Genomic DNA, 18844 nt, shown 5'->3' on the forward strand with positions numbered 1-18844 from the left:
GAGAGAGACAGAGAGAGTTGAGGAACTCAAAAGTCAGGGGTTGGACAGAGAACACGTCACAGGAGCAGATGGACACTCACTGGCTCTTTCTCTGGGGCTCTTGGTGGTGTAAACCGAGAAGGCATTGTACTCATTGAGATGGGGCTCGAGGTAGGCCACAGGCATAGCAGCCGCCAGATGGGCCAGACACTCCCCCAGGGCTGGCCTCTGCCTGGAGGAGGGATGTCATGGCCAGTCAAACTCACAGATGATCAGGTTTGTATTGCTGTACTGTTAACACAGAAACAGAGCCTGATCCAGACTCACCTCTCCACATGAGGGTTCTTGACACTGCCCAGGGAGTAGATGGCGCACATGATGCGGTAACACGACATCTGGAGATCATCCACTGACCACCACGAACACACATTAAAAAAACAATTTTTTTTATTTTCTTTTCTTTTATCAACATGACACCTTTTCAAAGTTTTGAGAGTAAGTCAACTGGAATGCTGTGTCATCACATGAATGCTGTGTCATGAATGCTGTGATGGCATATGACTCACGCATGACATCATCTCCAAACTGGTGCTGAGAGATGTGGTCGAACAGGGAGGTGAGGACTGGGAGCAGAGCAATGGTGGTGTAGTTGATGTTCTGGGACACGCCTTTCACCTGCTGTAGACGGACAATACAGTAGGACAAGACATTTCAGACCAAAAGGCAAAAGTTCTGGAATTGTTCAATTCCTACCTGTTCTCTTGTAGACACTTTGCTCTTACCTGGTTGCCTTTAGACACCTTGCCCAGTTTGAGGTTCTCCACCATCTTCTCGATATCATCAGCTGCACCCTCAAAGAACGACCGGAGCCCTGCCTTCACAATCTCAGGCCCAGACTTCATCACCGTCCTGAGGAATTCAGAGCAGGGAGGGGAAAAGTACGGCTATGAGAAAATCTTGATCCAATACCTTTGTATTTGGATTGTGAAAACATTTCAGACAAGTGCCCGATTACCTTGCATCGAGTGATCGTGCCAGGATGTGAAGACAATTGACAATAGCAGCAGCGTCGTTCCCTTAAATAGTGCAGAGGAAAACATAAGGGAAAAGACAACGGCTGACTGGACCAGACAGAACTAAATCATCAGGACAATGCAGATGTCTTACCGAAGAGAGAAACTCTGTGTCTCACCAGAGCAGCCATTTTACAGAAGATACTACGACAGGAGAGAAATCCAACAGAAAAGAGGCGGAAATGCAGAGAAATGGAATGAATTATGAAAATAAAGGTAAGAGAAAAGGAGAAATTACAGCACAGGTTCAAAAGAGAGACTTGAGAGGATGAATAGAGATAAAAGTGTCTAAAGTCGACTAACTAAAGTCAGGCATAACAATATCCTTAAGACGATGTGACCGAGAGTTACCTGGCAATCATCTCTTTCTCCTTGTTAGAGGAATGTCCTCCACTACCCAGGACTTTGGCCGGTGTGGACAGGAAGTACAGACAGTGGTTTTTAAAGTACTGGTTGATCAGGGGCAACAAGATCTGAGACAAACACAGTTCATCATCACATATATCGTTATACCCCTGCAGGAAACATGTAACAGCTGAATCAAATGTAATCTGTCCTCCCCTCGAAAACGGGCCTGTTTCAAAGTGATTCTGCTCTCACCTTGGCAAAGAATTTGATCTCCTGCTCATGAGGCGACTTCTCCACTCTGCCACTGCTCACCACAGCCTCTGGAAAAAACACACAGGAAAAAGATTTTGGAGTGTTGTTAACAAGTGAAATGTCAACACTGACATTAACTGAGCACTATTTCATTGGTTATTATCATCCACCCTCCTCCCAGAGTGCACTCTACCAAGATGAGCTATGAACTCTTGGGCGATCTCCATCCACTTCAACAGCTTCTGCAGGAAACCATAGGCAAAGCGCTTCTCGATAGATGAGATGTCTGACTCCATGTCTTTCATTCCTCTAGAGAAAGCATTAAAAAGCATGACTTGTTAATACATAGGCAGTTGCTTCGATGACGTCAATCACTTCTCCTTTTACCTGGTGACTGCAAATCCATTGAGTTGGAGAAATTTGAGAAGCTCGTGAGCCTTTTCCCTGTCTCGTGCCTTCTCCTTCGCTGTCAGGGTGTCATAGGGCACAAGCAAAGGGTGGGCGCCTCCTCCTACACACAGTCAAAGCACACAGAGTTGCCATTAACTTTGCTAAAAGTGAAAGGTGACCCCCCCCCCACCGCAAAAGAGAATGACCTCTGACCTTTGGACTGCAGCTCCATCTTCTTTTTTCGACCCCAGGTGTTGTGATAGTTCTCTGCAAGTTGTTCTGCCATTGACTGGGCAAATGAGACATTAAAAGAAGAAAAAAAAACATGGTAAAAAAAGAATGTGTGAAGCAAATAAGACGGACGGTCCAGACTTCAGCGTTATCATACCTGCAGCTCTCTTGACAGTGCCGTGTGGGAGATTTCAATTGGTTGGGGACTGTAGCCATGGCTGGGGTCATATGTTGCCTGAAATACACATATTTGTATTCGTAACATTCATTAAGACTTTTCATCATCTCTGTCTGATCTGAAAAACGGTTTTTCCATCCTTTTTTTGATATTCCCACTTCTCTGTACCTGCGCAGTCTGAGAGATCTTCCGGGCTGCCTTCTTCTGCTCAGTCTTGGCTTCATCTCCTTCCCTCGTTTGATCCAGAGTCCACTCCCATGCAATCATGGCCTTCATGGACTCTTTGATGGGCCAACGGTAGATCTCTTTGTCCTATAAAGGGAAGAGATCGTTACAGGCTGAGGGCATCAGTGAGCAGCAACATAAACACCTTCCGGTGGTTGACAGAAATCACTATGCATTGCGGAAGAAAATGATCAACTGTGCCTCTTACCTTCTCGGAGAATGTTTTGTACGGTCGGAGCATGGGGTGAGTTTTCGAATTTTCATCCAACATCTCTCCATACGTCCAATTATTCTGAATCTGCAGGTGAACAGACATGCAGCAAATGACTTCAGTTGCACAGTACATTGTACTGATACACAGACACTTCAAGTTGATCTTTTTTTCTGACCTTTTCAAAAGCCCACTTGTCATGTGTGTACTCAGCATATCTGTTGATGAAGCCATCCAATCTCTCAGGGATGATAGTACTAGAATACAAAACATCGTAGACTTCAGTATTCCATAGTCATAACTTACTATACAGTAGCTAAAAGCAGAGGATATTGCGTAATATTTATGAAAATATCAACACTGTCGGTTGATACAGTGTCTTATCTATTTAAGCTATAAGGCCCGAGGAGGTGTGGTATATGGCCAATATACCACGGCTAAGGGCTGTTCTTACGCAAGACGCAACGCGGAGTGCCTGGACACAGCCCTTAGCTGTGGTATATTGGCCATACATCACAACCCCCCGAAGAGCCTTATCGCTATTATAAACTGGTTACCAACGCAATTAGAGCAGTAAAACAAATGTCTCGTCATACCCGTGGTATACGGTCTAATATATACCATGGCCTTCAGCCAATCAGCATTCAGGGCTCAAACCACCCAGTTTATAATTTGTTTTAGAGTATTCTCCTATTGGTTTACTGCCTTCTCCCATTCCAGGGTCTTACTTTGTGGTCTCCACTGGTTTGGGATCAAAGTTTCCCTCTGCATCCACCAAAGCTTTCTTCTCAGTCTTGGAGGAGTAGCTGGCATCTACATAATCTGGAGGGATGGCCCCAGCAATGGCGCATATGCACGGCATGGCAATTTTGAACAGCTCAGCATCAAATTTCTGAAACCAGAACCAGAGGACATAGTGAAATATTTTCTATACAACGATATACCATATCAACATTTTCTTATTGGAGGCAAACATTTCCTAGGTTTCCATGCAGCTGATAGAGCAGTGTAATAGTGTAACCTTGTGGGCCAGGGACTCAAAGATGCCCCAGAAGAGTTTGCGGGTGAGATGCAGCTCCTCCTCGGATGACACTCCAAAGTTGCCCCAGCCATTGGGCAGGCAATAGTACTTCCAACAACGCTCATAGTGATTGGTCAAAAGCTGCAGCCAACAAAATAACATTATGAAATCAGCTTAATCTGGCATACTAACATCTGGATGATAAATTCATTGACTATCTTGACGTGGCCATCTTCATTTAGTTGTTTTGTTTCTATAAAGTTTTGATTGTCCAATGACACGTTAAGACATGTCCATACCTTGAGTGGCATTTTGGCATATTCATTGAGAATTGGCACATCAAATACCAGCCTTCTCAACAGGTGTTGTAACATGGATGGCCGCAGATTCCTAGGAAATAGAGGCAAATAAATAAGCGCATGTAAATAATCTGAATAAATAATAATAAATAAATAAATGCATCAAGCATGGTTAAACAACTCACTAAAAGTGCACTGTGCAAATAGCTTATGGAAGAGGACATCCCAATGTCCAGGAGACATTAACATTAACTTATAGGGGAAACAAAGACAGAAATTCCACTTACGCAATGCAGAAAGACAGATTGTTAGATAACGACAGTTAGAAGGTGAACCGTGCCAGGGCAATAAGTCCAACTCACTTGCACAAAGCCATGAGACACTCCTCTATGACATCTCTCTGGGCCTTAGTGAAGGCTCGTCCGCGGGACAGCCGGTAGATGGTGTGCAGCATAGAGTCGATCATGATGGCCCGGTGGTCAGTGCCGGCGAACAAAAAGGCACACTTGGTGATGAGGGGCAGCACGGCCAGAGAGAGGTAGCGGTTCAGAGCCAGGGCCATCTCTGTGGTGCAGAATGACGCCTAGTGGGGAGAGATCCATTTAAACGGTCATATTCTCTGCATTCAAAAGACCACACACTACCTTTTCAATACAAAGCAAGTGTTCATATGACGCCTAAATCAAAGAGGAGCATAAGAGCAGACAAAGTGAATGCCTTATGTAGTGTATATGAGTAGTGAGAGAGAGAAAGGATGACTCACTGTGTCCAGAGAAGCAGCTGCCCTCATGTCAGGCAGGAAGCCCACCTCCAGCACATGAAGCAGGAAGTCTTGGTTGTCAATACCATACACTCTGTCAAGGAACAGCACCATGGGAGCCTTGTGGTCCGGCACAAAACTGGAAGACATCTTGGGTTCAATGACGCTGTTATCTAGACATCACAAAAAGACAGAGGGAATTTGAAGAGAAGAATAATGTTAGGATTCACATTATTTAACGATTCTGACTAATTACAGATATAAAATGGAATATATTAATGATCAAACTAAACTTAAACCCTCTTTAGTTCCATTTCCTCATCAAGACCTTAAGATTCTCTTTCCTTGAGCCAGCACAAGAGTTCATTGAATCCAAACGGTTTTGCCTCTGACTCACCTTTTCCAAAGTCTGGTATCTGGACAGAGAGGCTGATGACTCCCACAAGGTCCTCCATAGGCACCAGGGACCTCAGAATGGCCCTGATCCTCAGAGCCTCGCCCTTCCCAGCCTGGATCAACTGCGGGGCCAAACAAAAAATAGCAACGTCTTAGAATGAACCGCAGCAGCTTGCCAGCTCCATTCCATAACCCTTGGCTTCTCTCTTAATGTTTTCCAACGCTCAGTACTCACATGCATCTCTGGGGCGCAGCGTCCCAGCAAGTCAATGAGAGCTGAGTAGAAGGACATGATGGCATTCCCCAGGTGAACCTTGTTCTCCTCATGCTGCTCCTCCCCACCAGGGAACCTACCAGTGAAAAGGAAGAATCAACACGCAGGCCCAAAACTTGTCAAAGGAGAATGTGTTCTCATCTACTACACTAGTAAATACTGTAGATATTCAATCAGTCCCTCAGTGGTTTGGCTCTTACATGCCGGGGAAGCGCCTGTCTTTCTTCACAGTTGGGCCGTCCCTGGCAGGGTCTTCAGAGATCTTGATGGCCTCCTCTATAGCAGCCAGCAGGCCGTTCCCACCCTCTCCTCTCAGAGCCGGGCCAAAACACTCTGGCCGACGGATCAGAAGACGCACCACCACGTTGGCATTCTCCTCTACGCTCTCTCCTACAGGGGGGCATAGAGCCAAACCACGCTCAGTGATGAAAGGTAAACAGAAAGACATCATCCCAACAGTAGTGTATTCCATTACGAGGTCCGCAAAACACAGACCATTGACGAAGACAGCGAAGCGGAGGAAGTCCAGGTATTTCTCCCCGCCACACGGGTTCCAGCCAATGTCAGGGTAACCCTTAGCCAGGAGCTGGGGACAACTCTGGAGCCCACAGCCTGCGAGGTACTTCACCACCTGGGAGGAAAAACACAGGACAAAAGAGGCAGAAAGAGAGATGACCAATGTGCTATATGTGGCCACATCAGAGAAACTGCATGTGTTTGTTGAGGCTGTCCAACCTTCTCCAGGTCTTGTTCCTGTAGAGCCAGAGCCAGCTCATTGTTGTCAATGCAGGATGCTGCAGCCACGTCTAGAGGGGTGGAGCCACGCATTCCTGAAAGACATACATGACATGTTCAGTCCCAACACACATCAAAACTATTCTGCCTTTAGAGGGATTATGTCAACCTAACCTTATAAGAATACAAACTTGTATTGGCAGAAGATTTTTGATTTAACCCTTACTTTACCAGGAAAGTTGACTGAGAACACGTTCTCATTTACAGCAACGATCTGGGGAATAGTTACAGGGGAGAGGAGGGGGGGGGGAATGAATGAGCCAATTGGAAGATATCAATGTCCCTCACCAAGGCCAATGCCACTGTTCTGTAGCAGGTAGCTGAGGTGGTCGAACATGGAACGCTGGTTCTGGCGACTGATACGACAGAAGTAGCACAGGAAACGACAGCAGTTGGTGACCATGCGAGGGAATCTGATCTCCTGCGGAGGAACACATGCAAGGGGGAATCCACTGACTACGGTGTAATAACATTTAGCGCATTCCCATGTTCAGCCAAGCATTGATCCTGTTGTTATGAGCCAAGTAACCACTTTACCTTGGAGTCGCCACCACCCAGCACATTGACCATCACCTCCATGACAGTCTCGTGCATGCCCAGCGCTCGCATCAGGTTGGGGTGCTGATAAAACACTTTGTTGCTCATGATGTTTCTGACGGAGAGAGAAGGCTCATGTTGACTCTCAGTTCCTCCTCAATCCATCCAGTTCTCTGTATAGTAAATTATTTTACTGGTCTACTGTGTACTACTGACCCGATGCTCTGGATCATGAGTCTCTCCTCCTCGGGGCCCATCTGGACGATGAGCAGCGAGCGGATCTGTCCCAGGCACTCCAGCAGGTCCATGGTATCCTTTATTGAGATGGCGTTGATGGTGTAGGCCTTGGGCAGGGCCCGGATCAGCTCCCCCAGCCCGTCATACTGACGGTGCAGCAGGCTGAACATCAGACGCACCAGCTCAGGGTTCTGGATGAACGACTCCTGGGCCCAGTGGATCATAGTGTGGGAAATGAGCTCCTGGAGGGTGCCTGGAGGAGAGAAAGGTGAGGTTATAAACAAGAGGCATCACTTGATTGATTGATTGATTGATTGATTGATTGTTGAAACCGAATGAAATTATCCAATGACTAGACTGACATTTCAATTTTGTAATGTTGTCTCCAGCTGGAGCAGCCTACTGCTTTTAAAGGTGCAATATGCAGGAATCACTATGCCATTTGCTGGTTGCTAAAATTCGAATAGCTCGCCAAATGTCAGTTAATGTGACAAAACAAGCACTCAGAGTCTAGAGAATCATTGTAAAACACTGCGAAATATCTTTTCAATAACCAATCTTTTTATTTATTTGCAGCTGTTTGAAGCTAGTGTACAAAATCAAAAGTAATAGACGCAAAAACTAAACTTACAGTTGAAGTCGGAAGTTTACATACACCTTAGCCAAATACATTTAAACTCAGTTTTTCACAATTCCTGACATTTAATCCAAGTAAAAATTCCCTGTCTCAGGTCAGTTAGGATCACCACCTTATTTTAAGAATGTGAAATGTCAGAATAATAGCAGAGAGAATGATTGATTTCAGCTTTTATTTCTTTCATCACATTCCCAGTGGGTCAGAAGTTTACATACACTCAATTAGGATTTGGTAGCATTGCCTTTAAATTGTTGAACTTGGGTCTAATGTTTTGGGTAGCCTTCCACAAGATTCCCATAATAAGTTGGGTGAATTTTGGCCCATTCCTCCTGACAGAGCTGGTATAACTGAGTCAGGTTTGTAGGCCTCCTTGCTCGCACACACTTTTTCAGTTCTGCCCACACATTTTCTATAGGATTGAGGTCAGGGCTTTGTGATGGCCACTCCAATACCTTGATTTTGTTGTCCTTAAGCCATTTTGCCACAACTTTGGAAGTGTGGTTGGGGTCATTGTCCACTTGAAAGACCCATTTGCGACCAAGCTTTGCGACCAAGCTTTAACTTCCTGGCTAATGTCTTGAGATGTTGCTTCAATATATCCACATAATTTTCCTTCCTCATTGTGCCATCTGTTTTGTAAAGTGCACCAGTCCCTCCTGCAGCTAAGCACCCCCACAACATGATGCTGCCAACATCGTGCTTCACGGTTGGGATGGTGTTCTTTGGCTTGCAAGCCTCCCCCTTCTTCCTCCAAACAAAATGGTCATTATGGCCAAACAGTTCTATTTTTGTTTCATCAGACGAAAGTACAATCTTTGTCCCCATGTGCAGTTGCAAACCGTATTCTGGCTTTTATATGGCGGTTTTGAAGCAGTGGCTTCTTCCTTGCTGAGCGGCCTTTCAGGTTATGTCGATACAGGACTCGTTTTACTGTGGATATAGATACTTTAGTACCTATTTCCTCCAGCATCTTCACAAGGTCCTTTGCTGTTGTTCTGGGATTGATTTGCACTTTTCGCACCAAAGTACGTTCATCTAAAGGAGACAGAACGCGTCTCCATCCTGAGCGTTACGACGGCTGCGTGGTCCCATGGTGTTTTACTTGCGTACTATTGTTTGTACAGATGAACGTAGTACTTTCAGGTGTTTGGAAAATGCTCCCATGGATGAACCAGACTTGTGGAGGTCTACAATTTTTTTTTTCTGAGGTCTTGGCTGATTTTCCCATGATGTCAAGCAAAAAGGCACTGAGTTTAAAGGTAGGCCTTGAAATACATCCACAGGTACATCTCCAATTGACTCAAATGATGTCAATTAGCCTATCAGATGCTTCTAAAGGCATGCCATCATTTTCTGGAACTTTCAAACCTGTTTAAAGGCACAGTCAACTTGGTGTATGTAAACTTCTGACCCACTGAATTTTTGTTACGGCTGTCGTCGGAATGAGACCAAGGCGCAGCGTGGTAGGTGTACATTTTGAATTTATTAAATGAACAACCCAAAAAAACAAGAAAGATAAACGACACGTAAAGTAATGTAGCGCTAAACCAGCAACTAACAAAAACAAGATCCCACAACAGAAAGTGGGAAAAAGGGCTGCCCAAGTATGATCCCCAATCAAAGACAACGATAGACAGCTGCCTCTGATTAGGAACCATACTCAGCCAAAAACAAAGAAATAGACAACATAGAATGCCCACCCCAAATCACACCCTTACCTAACCAAATAGAGAAATAAAACAGCTCTCTAAGGTCAGGGCGTGACAATTTTAAGAGAAATAATCTGTTTGTAAACAATTGTTGAAAAAATTACTTGTGTCATGCACAAAGTAGATGTCCTAACCGACTTGCCAAAACTATAGTTTGTTAACAAGAAATTTGTGGAGCAGTTTATGTAAACTTCCGACTTCAACTGTATGTGAATTTGGTCAGGTCGCCCAAAAAGTTATCCAATAAACGTAATTATCCAATAAACGAAATCAAATCAATCAACCATTCAGATTGTCTTCTGGCATTGAAGGTACATCGTTGGCTTGATTTGACTGTTTTTCAGTGGGACAAGTGATAGAGAGTGAGACTCACTGGGTTTGGTCTCTTCTACAGGTTCTGGCTCCTCCTCTACCTTCTTCTTGCGAAGGTGCCTCAACTTGTCCAAAATTCTGAAGAGTCGTCCTTTGAGAGACATATCCAACTCCTCCTCCACCTCTTCCTCTTCAATGTGTACTCCTGAAGGTGACATGAGGGATGAAAGACCATTGACACTAGCTGCTCACCTCAAATTTAGGCTATATACATGTATATAAGTGACGTTCTAAGTTACATTTGGCGATATAAGTACTGAATTAGTTTGACTGACCGCAGTGAGCAAGCAGGTTCTTGTGAAAAGACAGCAGGGCATCACGGACCTCATCAGGCACAGGACACTCCTCATCCTCCGCAATGCTCTTAAAGTTCATCAGCATGTTGACCTGCAGGTGAAAGACAACACGTTGTTGTCACCGTTCATGTACTGTTAAAAGTGGGACAGTACTCGGAGGCTGAAGGTACCTGCTCCTGCGGTGGGGAGCGGAACTCGCGGGTCTTGCGGGCCGTCTCGGCAGCGCTCATAGTGAACGCCAGCATGAGCTCGTTGTAGCGGGCTCTCTGGTTGGCCTGCACCTGGCTCACAAACTGGTCTGAGAAAGCTATGATGGCCTCTACCCTGTGGCGCAACTCACAGTCACAGAAATACTGAAGCAGAGTGCACATCTGACATACAGAAAGGAAAAGACATGAGATGTAGCAATATTGATTAGTATAATTGGTCAAACTTGGGAGGATTTTGAAAGTTACAGTGAAGTGATAAGAGACACACACCAACCTGTAGCTTGACAGACTCTGGCAGCTTCATGTGCAGTAATCCCTCTTCCAGACCTACTTGTTCTTCTGCCTCTCCGTCTGCCTCTCCAGGCGTCGCCTCCTTCTCTGTCTCCTCAGCACCTTTCTCTCCATCCACTTTCTCTCCGTCCTCCTCTTCCTCGTTTTCTACCAGCTCCTCCAGCTCTGCCTCCAGTTCCTCATCTTCCTCACCCATCCCCTCGTCCTCCATTTCTGTTTCATGTCCGCTCTCCACTGCTCCCTCCTCTTCCTCCTTCACCTCCTCCCCCCCTTCTTTGAGCGCCAGCGTTTGGCTCCCCGCACCCTTGGCTGTGGCTTCTGCTTCTTCTGCAGCAGCCTCTGCCTCTCCACTGAACACCGTGGGCTCGATCATCTTCAGGATGTGCTTGACATCTTCATTCTCGAACACGCCCATGATGAGCAGGGTGCTGATGAGCTTGAGGATGGGGACAAAGTGGAACTCAACACTGCCTCCTACAGGATCCCTCATGGCCTGACCACCGTCTTGTACAGCTTCTGTCAGCATGGTCAGGGCCTTCGCCTTCAGCACCTACAGGAGAAAGAAAGACATGAATCACCATTGGTCAGTTCAAACAGAAAACCCTTCCGCTCTCCTTTCATCGGCCTGAGGCTTTTTACCTGTAGGGGGATGAATGGGCTGAGGGTGTAGATGTCCAGGTCTGTCCCCACAAAGCCAGTGGGGGAGAAGTGGAGTTTGGGGCGCAGGCAGGTAGTGAGGCCTACCCCTGGTAAAGCATGGGAGTTGTCAGTGTCTGAGTAGAGGTTGATGCTGCGCGTCTCGTCTGTCATGGGCACGATGAACTCCTTGTTGGTCATGAGGCGGTTCCTCTTGGCCGACTCCAGGTGCATGCTGATGAGCAGGTCGTAGTAGCCGCTCCTCATTGGTCCAGGCAGGTAGGTGTTCTCTATAGCGTAGAACAGCTGGGACTCATCAACATGACTGCATAGGGCGTGAGCCACGCGGTTGTTCCCCAGAGCACAGACCGAGCCGTACAATTTCAGAGTGTGGTAGTGGAACTTCAGCAGGTCCATACGCTCCGACAGCTCCAGGACGTCAATACATCTAGAGGGGACAGAGGGAGAGAACTGTATGGCACAAGGCAGTATAGATTGACAAATCTATTGCATCAGAGCCAGAGTGGGTGGCTATTGGTTATATTTATTTTCCAATACTATAGCAAACACTGAAATCAACAAATCATGTGATCTTTGTTAAAAGCTGCAGTGCCTTCAGAAAGTACTCACACCCCTTGACTTTTTCCACATTTTGTTGTTTTACAGTCTGAATTTAAAATGGATTGAATTGAGATGCTTTGGTCACTGGCCTACACACAATACCCTATAATGTCAAAGTGGAATTACATTTTTACAAATTAATTAAAAATGAAAATCTGAAAGGTCTTGAGTTTATAAGTATTGGCTCACGAGTTGCGCAGTAGTCTAAGGCACTGCATCTCAGTGTTAGAGGCATCACTACAGACCCTGGTTCGATTCCAGGCTGTTTCACAACCGGCCGTGACTGGGAGTCCCATAGGGCAGCGCACAATTGTCCCAATGTCGTCCGGGTTAGGGTTTTGCCGGGGTAGGCCGTCATTGTAAATAAGAACTTGCTCTTAACTGACTTGCCTAGTTAAATAAAGGTTAAATAAATAACAAATATTTAACCTCTTTGTTATGGCAAGCCTAAATAAGCTCAGGACTAAAAATATACTTAACAAATCACATAATAAGTTGCATGGACTCACTCTGTGTGTGTTTTTGAATGACTACCTCATCTCTGTACTACACACATACAATTATCTGCAAGGTACCTCGGTCTAGCAGTGAATTTCAAAGACAGATTCAACCACAAAGACCAGGGAGGTCTTCCAATGCCTCGCAAAGAAGGGAACCCATTTAATTTTTTTATTTCACCTTTATTTAACCAGGTAGGCCGGTTGAGAACAAGTTCTCATTTACAACTGCGACCTGGCCAAGATAAAGCAAAGCAGTGTAACAAAAACAACACAGTTATACATGGAATAAACAAAAGTACAGTCAATAACACAATAGAAAAAATCTATATACAGTGTGTGCAAATGGAGTAAGGATGTAAGGCAATAAATAGGCCATAGTAGCGATGTAATTACAATTTAGCAAATTAACACTGGAGTGATAGATACTCAGATGATGATGTACAAGTAGAAATACGGGTGTGCAAAAGATTTTAAAAAGTAAATAAAAACCATTTGGGGATGAGGTAGGTAGTTGGATGGGCTATTTGCAGATGGGCTGTGTACAGCTGCAGCAATCGGTGAGCTGCTCAGATAGCTGATGCTTAAAGTTAGTGAGGGAGATATAAGTCTCAAACTTCAGCGATTTTTGCAATTCGTTCCAGTCATTTGCAGCAGAGAACTGGAAGGAAAGGCGGCCAAAGGAGGTGTTGGCTTTGGGGATGACCAGTGAGATATACCTGCTGGAGCACGTGCTACGGGTGGGTGTTGTCATTTGAACATCTTGGCCATGTTCTGTTATAATCTCCACCCGGCACAGCCAGAAGAGGACTGGCCACCCCACATAGCCTGGTTCCTCTCTAGGTTTCTTCCTAGGTTTTGGCCTTTCTAGGGAGTTTTTCCTAGCCACCGTGCTTCTACACCTGCATTGCTTGCTGTTTGGGGTTTTAGGCTGGGTTTCTGTACAGCACTTTGAGATATCAGCTGATGTACGAAGCTATTTTGTAAATGACATCGCCGAGTCGAGGATCGGTAGGATAGACAGTTTTACGAGAGTATGTTTGTAGGCATGAGTGATGGAGGCTTTGTTGCGAAATAGGAAGCCGATTATAGATTTCACTTTGGATTGGAGATGTTTAATATGAGTCTGGAATGAGAGTTTACAATCTAGCCAGACACCTAGGTATTTGTAGTTGTCCACATATTCTAAGTCAGAACCATCCAGAGTAGTGATGCTAGTCAAGCAGGCGAGTGCGGGCAGCGATCGGTTGAAAAGCATGCATTTAGTTTTACTTGCATTTAAGAGCAGTTGGAGGCCACGGATGGATTGTTGTATGGTATTGAAGCTCGTTTGGAGGTTTGTTAACACAGTGTCCAAAGAAGGGCCAGATGTATACAGAATGGTGTCGTCTGCGTAGAGGTGGATCAAGGAATCACCAGCAGCAAGAGCGAAATCATTGATATATACAGAGAAAAGAGTCGGCACAGGAATTGAACCCTGTGGTACCCCCATAGAGACTGCCAGAGGTCCGGACAACAGGCCCTCCGATTTGACACACTGAACTCAATCTGAGAAGTAGTTGGTGAACCAGGCGAGGCAGTCATTTGAGAAAGCAAGGCTGTTGAGTCTGCCGATAAGAATACGGTGATTGACAGAGTCGAAAGCCTTGGCCAGGTCGATGAAGACGGCTGCACAGTACTGTCTTTTATCGATGGCGGTTATGATATTGTTTGATACCTTGAGCGTGGCTGAGGTGCACCCGTGACCAGCTCGGAAACCAGATTGCACAGCGGAGAAGTTGCGGTGGGATTCTAAATGGTCAGTTTGTTGACTTGGCTTTTAAAGACTTTGGAAAGGCAGGGCAGGATGGATATAGGTCTGTAACAGTTTGGGTCTAGAGTGTCACCCCCTTTGAAGAGGGGGATGACCGCGGCAGCTTTCCAATCTTTAGGAATCTCGGACGATACGAAAGAGAGTTTGAACAGAATAGTAATAGGGGTCACAACAATGGCGGCAGATCATTTTTAGAAAGAGAGGGTCAAGATTGTCTAGCCCAGCTGATTTGTACGGGTCCACGTTTTGCAGCTCTTTCAGAACATCTGCTATCTGGATTTGGGTGAAGGAGAAGCTGGGGGGGATTTGGCAAGTAGCTGTGGGGGGTGCGGAGCTGTTGGCCGGGGTTGGGGTAGCCAGGAGGAAACAGGATGTTTTTATGCTGGTTGAGGGCATTCAGGTCTGGAGTGAACCAAGAGCTATATCTGTTCTTAGTTCTCAATTTTTTGAAAGGGGCATGCTTATTTAAGATGGTGAGGAAATTACTTTTAAAGAACAACCAGGCATCCTCTACTGACGGGATGAGGTCAATATCCTTCCAGGATACCTGGGCCAGGTCTATTAGAAAGGCCTGTTCGCCAAAGTGTTTTTGGGAGCGTTTGACAGTGATGAGGGGTGGTCGTTTGACCGCAAACCCATAACATATGCAGGCAATGAGGCAGTGATTACTGAGATCCTGATTGAAAACAGCAGAGGTGTATTTGGAGGGCAAGTTGGTCAGGATAATATCTATGAGGGTGCCCATGTTTATGGATTTAGGGTTGTACCTGGTGGGTTCCTTGATAATTTGTGTGAGATTGAGGGCATCTAGCTTAGATTGTTGGACGGCCGGGGTGTTAAGCATATTCCAGTTTAAATCAACTAGCAGAACGTTCTCTGAAGATAGATAGGGGGCAATCAATTCAGATATGGTGTCCAGGGCACAGCTGGGAGCTGAGGGGTCTATTACAGGCGGCAACAGTGAGACTTATTTCTGGAGAGATTAATTTTTTTAATTAGAAGCTCTAACTGTTTAGGCATAGACCTGGAAAGTATGACAGAACTCTTCACGCTATCTCGGCAGTAGATTGCAACTCCTCCCCCTTTGGCAGTTCTATCTTGTCGGAAGATGTTATAGTTAGGGATTGAAATTTCAGGATTTTTGGTGGCCTTCCTAAGCCAGGATTCAGACACGGCAAGGACATCAGGGTTTGGTGTGTGGTAAAGCAGTGTGTAAAACAAACTTAGGGAGGAGGATTCTTATGTTAACATGCATGAAACCAAGGCTTTTACGGTTACAGAAGTCAACAAATGAGAGCGCCTTGGGACACACAGGGCCTGGGTTAACCTCTACATCATCCGAGGAACAGAGGAGGAGTAGGATGAGGGTACGACTAAAGGCTATCAAAACTGGTCATCTAGTGCATTGGGGACAGAGAATAAAAGGAGTAGATTTCTGGGCATGGTAGAATAGATTCAGGGCATAATGTACAGACAAGGGTATGGTAGGGTGCGTGTACAGTTGAGGGTAACCTAGGCATTGAGTGATGATGAGAGGTTGCATCTCTGGAGGCACTAGTTATGCTAGGGGAGGTCACAGCATGTGTGGGAGGTGGGGCAAAATAGGTACTGTATCTGAGGAATGTTGAGTGGGGCTAGGGGCTCCGCAGTAAAATAAAACAATGATAACTACCCTAAACAACAATATACAAGCAATCACAGGTATTGATTGGGAGAGCGAGCTAAGACAAAAATGTACAGACAACAACAGCGTACAGATTTGGGCGCACACATTTGGCTGGACTCAATTCATGGCCAGATAGCATTTCAAGTTAATTTATGGAATAAGAGTTTATATGCAGTTTCATATATGGCGATGAATGTGCAGAGAGGGTCAGTTAACTACACACAGGGCCTGAGTTCGAGGCTGGGGCTGACAGATAAACAAAATAAACTAAATGGAGTACCATGATTAATGAACAGTCCAGCAGGCATCAGCTACAGTATGTAGCCAGGTCCAGTGAACAGTAATAGATGAAACAGGGAAGTGTTAGGTGGTCGTTCTAACACTAGCAAGCAGGAGACACGGCATTCAAAAAAATAGCAGGTTGAGGCTAGCAGAAGCGTTTTCACCGACGTCCGGCAAAGGCCGGTTGAGGGCACAATGGACGGAATTACATCCCCAGACCACTCGTGATGGATCGGCGGGGCTCCGTGTCGACAAAGGGTCCAGGCCAATTGGCAAAAGAGGTATTGTAGTTGGAGTAATTTCGTTTGCAAGCCGGGAGATGAGCCTGGCTCGAGGCTAACTGGTGCTAGCTTCGGGACAAGGGCGTTAGCCACTATAGCCACTCGGTAGCAGCTAGCTAGCTGTGATGAACCGATGCAAAGGTCCAGAGCTTACGGCAGGAATCAGGTGATATAGTGGCTTCTAGTAGTGTTAGTGAAGAGTCCGGGAGGCATCAGCTGTGTAGCCGAGTGATCATAGGGTCCACTGAGCAGGCCAGGAGATGGGCTTGGATCAAGGCTAGCTTCGGGGCTGGGCCACTCGGTAGCAGCTAGCTAGCTGCGATGATCTGGAGTATAATGATCCAGAGCTTACGGCAGGAATCTGGTGATGTAGTAGAGAAAAGCAGTCCGGTACGCTCAGGGATGATATCGCGTTGTGCAAACTGGTGGGTATTATCCAGGCTAAAAGTGGCTAGTGTCTGAGCTAAAAGGTAAAGGCCGCTAGCAGTGGCTAACAATGACTAAATAGCTAGTAGCTAATTAGCTGGTTAGCAAATGATGGCTAGCTTCTGATATGGATGTTCTAGCTATAAGGTCTAAAAATAGCATCTATCTATTGGTAGATGAAAAAATATGATTTTTTAACATTTTAAATAAACAGACAATGAATATACCTTTGAGCATGGTGAAGTTATTAATTACACTTTGGATGGTATATCAATACACCTGATCAGTACAAAGGGTCCTTCCTAACTCAGTTGCCAGAGAGGAACGCTCAGGGATTTTTGCCCTGAGGCCAATGGTGACTTTAAAACAGTTACATTAATGGCTGTGATAGATGAGAAAACGGATCAACAACATTGTAGTTATTAATGGCTGTGATAGATGAGAAAACGGATCAACAACATTGTAGTTATTCCACAATACTGACCTAATTGACAGAGTGAAAAGAAGGAAGCCTGTACATAATACAAATATTCCAAAACATTAATCCTATTTGCAAAAAGGCACTAAAGTAATTCTGCAAAAAATGTATAATGTTTGGGGCAAATCCAATAAAGGATTGGGGAGTGTTTCAGGATAAAATTGAAACAGAATGGAGCTAAGCACACGCAAAAACCTAGAGAAAAACCTGCTTCAGTCTGCTTTCAACCAGACACTGGGAGATGAATTTACATTTCAACAGGACAATAACCTAAAGCACAATGCTAAATCTATTCTGGAGTTGCTTACCGAGAAGGCAGTGAATGTTCCTGAGTGGCCGAGTTAGAGTTTTGACATAAATCTTACATGAAAATCTATGGCAAGACTTGAAAATGGTTGTCTATCAATGATCAACAACCAATTTGACAGAGGTTGAAGAATTTTGAAAAGAATAATAGGAAAATATTGTACAACCCAGGTGTGGAAAGATCTTAGAGACTTACCCAGAAAGACTCACAGCTGTAGTCACTGCCAAAGGTGATTCTAACATGTATTGACTCAGGGGTGTGAATACTTATGCAAATTAGATATTTATGTATTTCATTTTAATTACAGTTGAAAACATTCCTAAAAACATGTTTTCACTTTGTCATTATGGGGTATTGTAGGTAGATGGGTGAGAATAAAATATTTAATTTACGTGTAATAAGTCAAGGGGTATTAATACTTTCTGAAGTATTTGTAAGTTCTCAACATATGAACAATAGCTACCATTCTTGATTACTTGATAACCAGTTCATCAAATACAATAATCCTCTGCTTAGAGGTCAGTAAATGTGGCCGTGTTCTGACCTGTTCTCTTCAGGGATGTGCAGGGCCATCATGGTGAGAGGCTCTCTACACTCCACCATCCAGCCGTGCCTCTCGTTCACACGGCCCGTCTCTGGGGACAGGAAGTGGTTGGGCATACGGCTCCAGATGACTGGGGTCAGCATCTGGACGTCCAGCCTGGGAGGACACTGGGGGACCGGGTTCTTACGCTCACTGCGGAACATGGCTGCCGAGATGGGCATGATGTTCTACGGCGAGAGGAGAGAACAAACCCTTACTTTGGAGAGTAGAAGGGTGGTCGTTGAAGTGACATGATAGGTTGAGTGCGAGAATTAAAGGGGCAAAAAACACATCCATTACATTTTTAAAGCAGACAGTAATGAGTTAACACTGTAAAAGCAGACAGTGACAAATGTACTTGAGGGATTCTCTGTGAGTCTGACCTTGAGCTTGCCCAGCTCCACTTGCAGCATGTTCTGACTGGAGGGCAGGACAAAGACAGCTGGGAACAGTTTAGTGTTGGGCTCCACCTGGAACAAACAACCAGTATCACAGACGAAGCACATAGCAGTTTGTACTTTTCCCATTAAGTCC

General features: G+C 45.2%; 1 protein-coding gene across 15 annotated transcripts in view; it reads right to left on the bottom strand.

Annotated features, from left to right (window-relative positions):
- LOC112228881 (ryanodine receptor 1) overlaps positions 1-18844 on the bottom strand; it is a 72314-nt gene that overhangs the window by 36744 nt on the left and 16726 nt on the right. For all 15 annotated transcript variants that reach the window (XM_042309652.1, XM_024394611.2, XM_024394607.2 and 12 more), the window contains 35 exons: positions 18694-18780; positions 18272-18498; positions 11360-11804; positions 10704-11270; positions 10391-10591; positions 10200-10311; positions 9926-10069; positions 7186-7459; positions 6970-7084; positions 6721-6853; positions 6373-6467; positions 6133-6268; positions 5838-6027; positions 5599-5713; positions 5365-5485; positions 4971-5140; positions 4570-4790; positions 4208-4298; positions 3909-4049; positions 3616-3779; positions 3066-3144; positions 2885-2974; positions 2620-2763; positions 2431-2508; positions 2256-2331; positions 2040-2163; positions 1846-1961; positions 1653-1720; positions 1404-1525; positions 1147-1196; positions 995-1055; positions 762-888; positions 546-657; positions 307-388; positions 81-211 (listed from right to left, as the gene is read on the bottom strand). In XM_042309652.1, coding sequence (XP_042165586.1) covers positions 81-211; positions 307-388; positions 546-657; positions 762-888; positions 995-1055; positions 1147-1196; positions 1404-1525; positions 1653-1720; positions 1846-1961; positions 2040-2163; positions 2256-2331; positions 2431-2508; positions 2620-2763; positions 2885-2974; positions 3066-3144; positions 3616-3779; positions 3909-4049; positions 4208-4298; positions 4570-4790; positions 4971-5140; positions 5365-5485; positions 5599-5713; positions 5838-6027; positions 6133-6268; positions 6373-6467; positions 6721-6853; positions 6970-7084; positions 7186-7459; positions 9926-10069; positions 10200-10311; positions 10391-10591; positions 10704-11270; positions 11360-11804; positions 18272-18498; positions 18694-18780 — 5209 coding nt within the window. The remainder of the gene's footprint in view (positions 1-80; positions 212-306; positions 389-545; positions 658-761; positions 889-994; positions 1056-1146; positions 1197-1403; positions 1526-1652; positions 1721-1845; positions 1962-2039; positions 2164-2255; positions 2332-2430; positions 2509-2619; positions 2764-2884; positions 2975-3065; positions 3145-3615; positions 3780-3908; positions 4050-4207; positions 4299-4569; positions 4791-4970; positions 5141-5364; positions 5486-5598; positions 5714-5837; positions 6028-6132; positions 6269-6372; positions 6468-6720; positions 6854-6969; positions 7085-7185; positions 7460-9925; positions 10070-10199; positions 10312-10390; positions 10592-10703; positions 11271-11359; positions 11805-18271; positions 18499-18693; positions 18781-18844) is intronic.

Source organism: Oncorhynchus tshawytscha, linkage group LG30 (genome assembly GCF_018296145.1).
Source record: "Oncorhynchus tshawytscha isolate Ot180627B linkage group LG30, Otsh_v2.0, whole genome shotgun sequence".
Classification (NCBI taxonomy): Eukaryota; Metazoa; Chordata; class Actinopteri; order Salmoniformes; family Salmonidae; genus Oncorhynchus; species Oncorhynchus tshawytscha.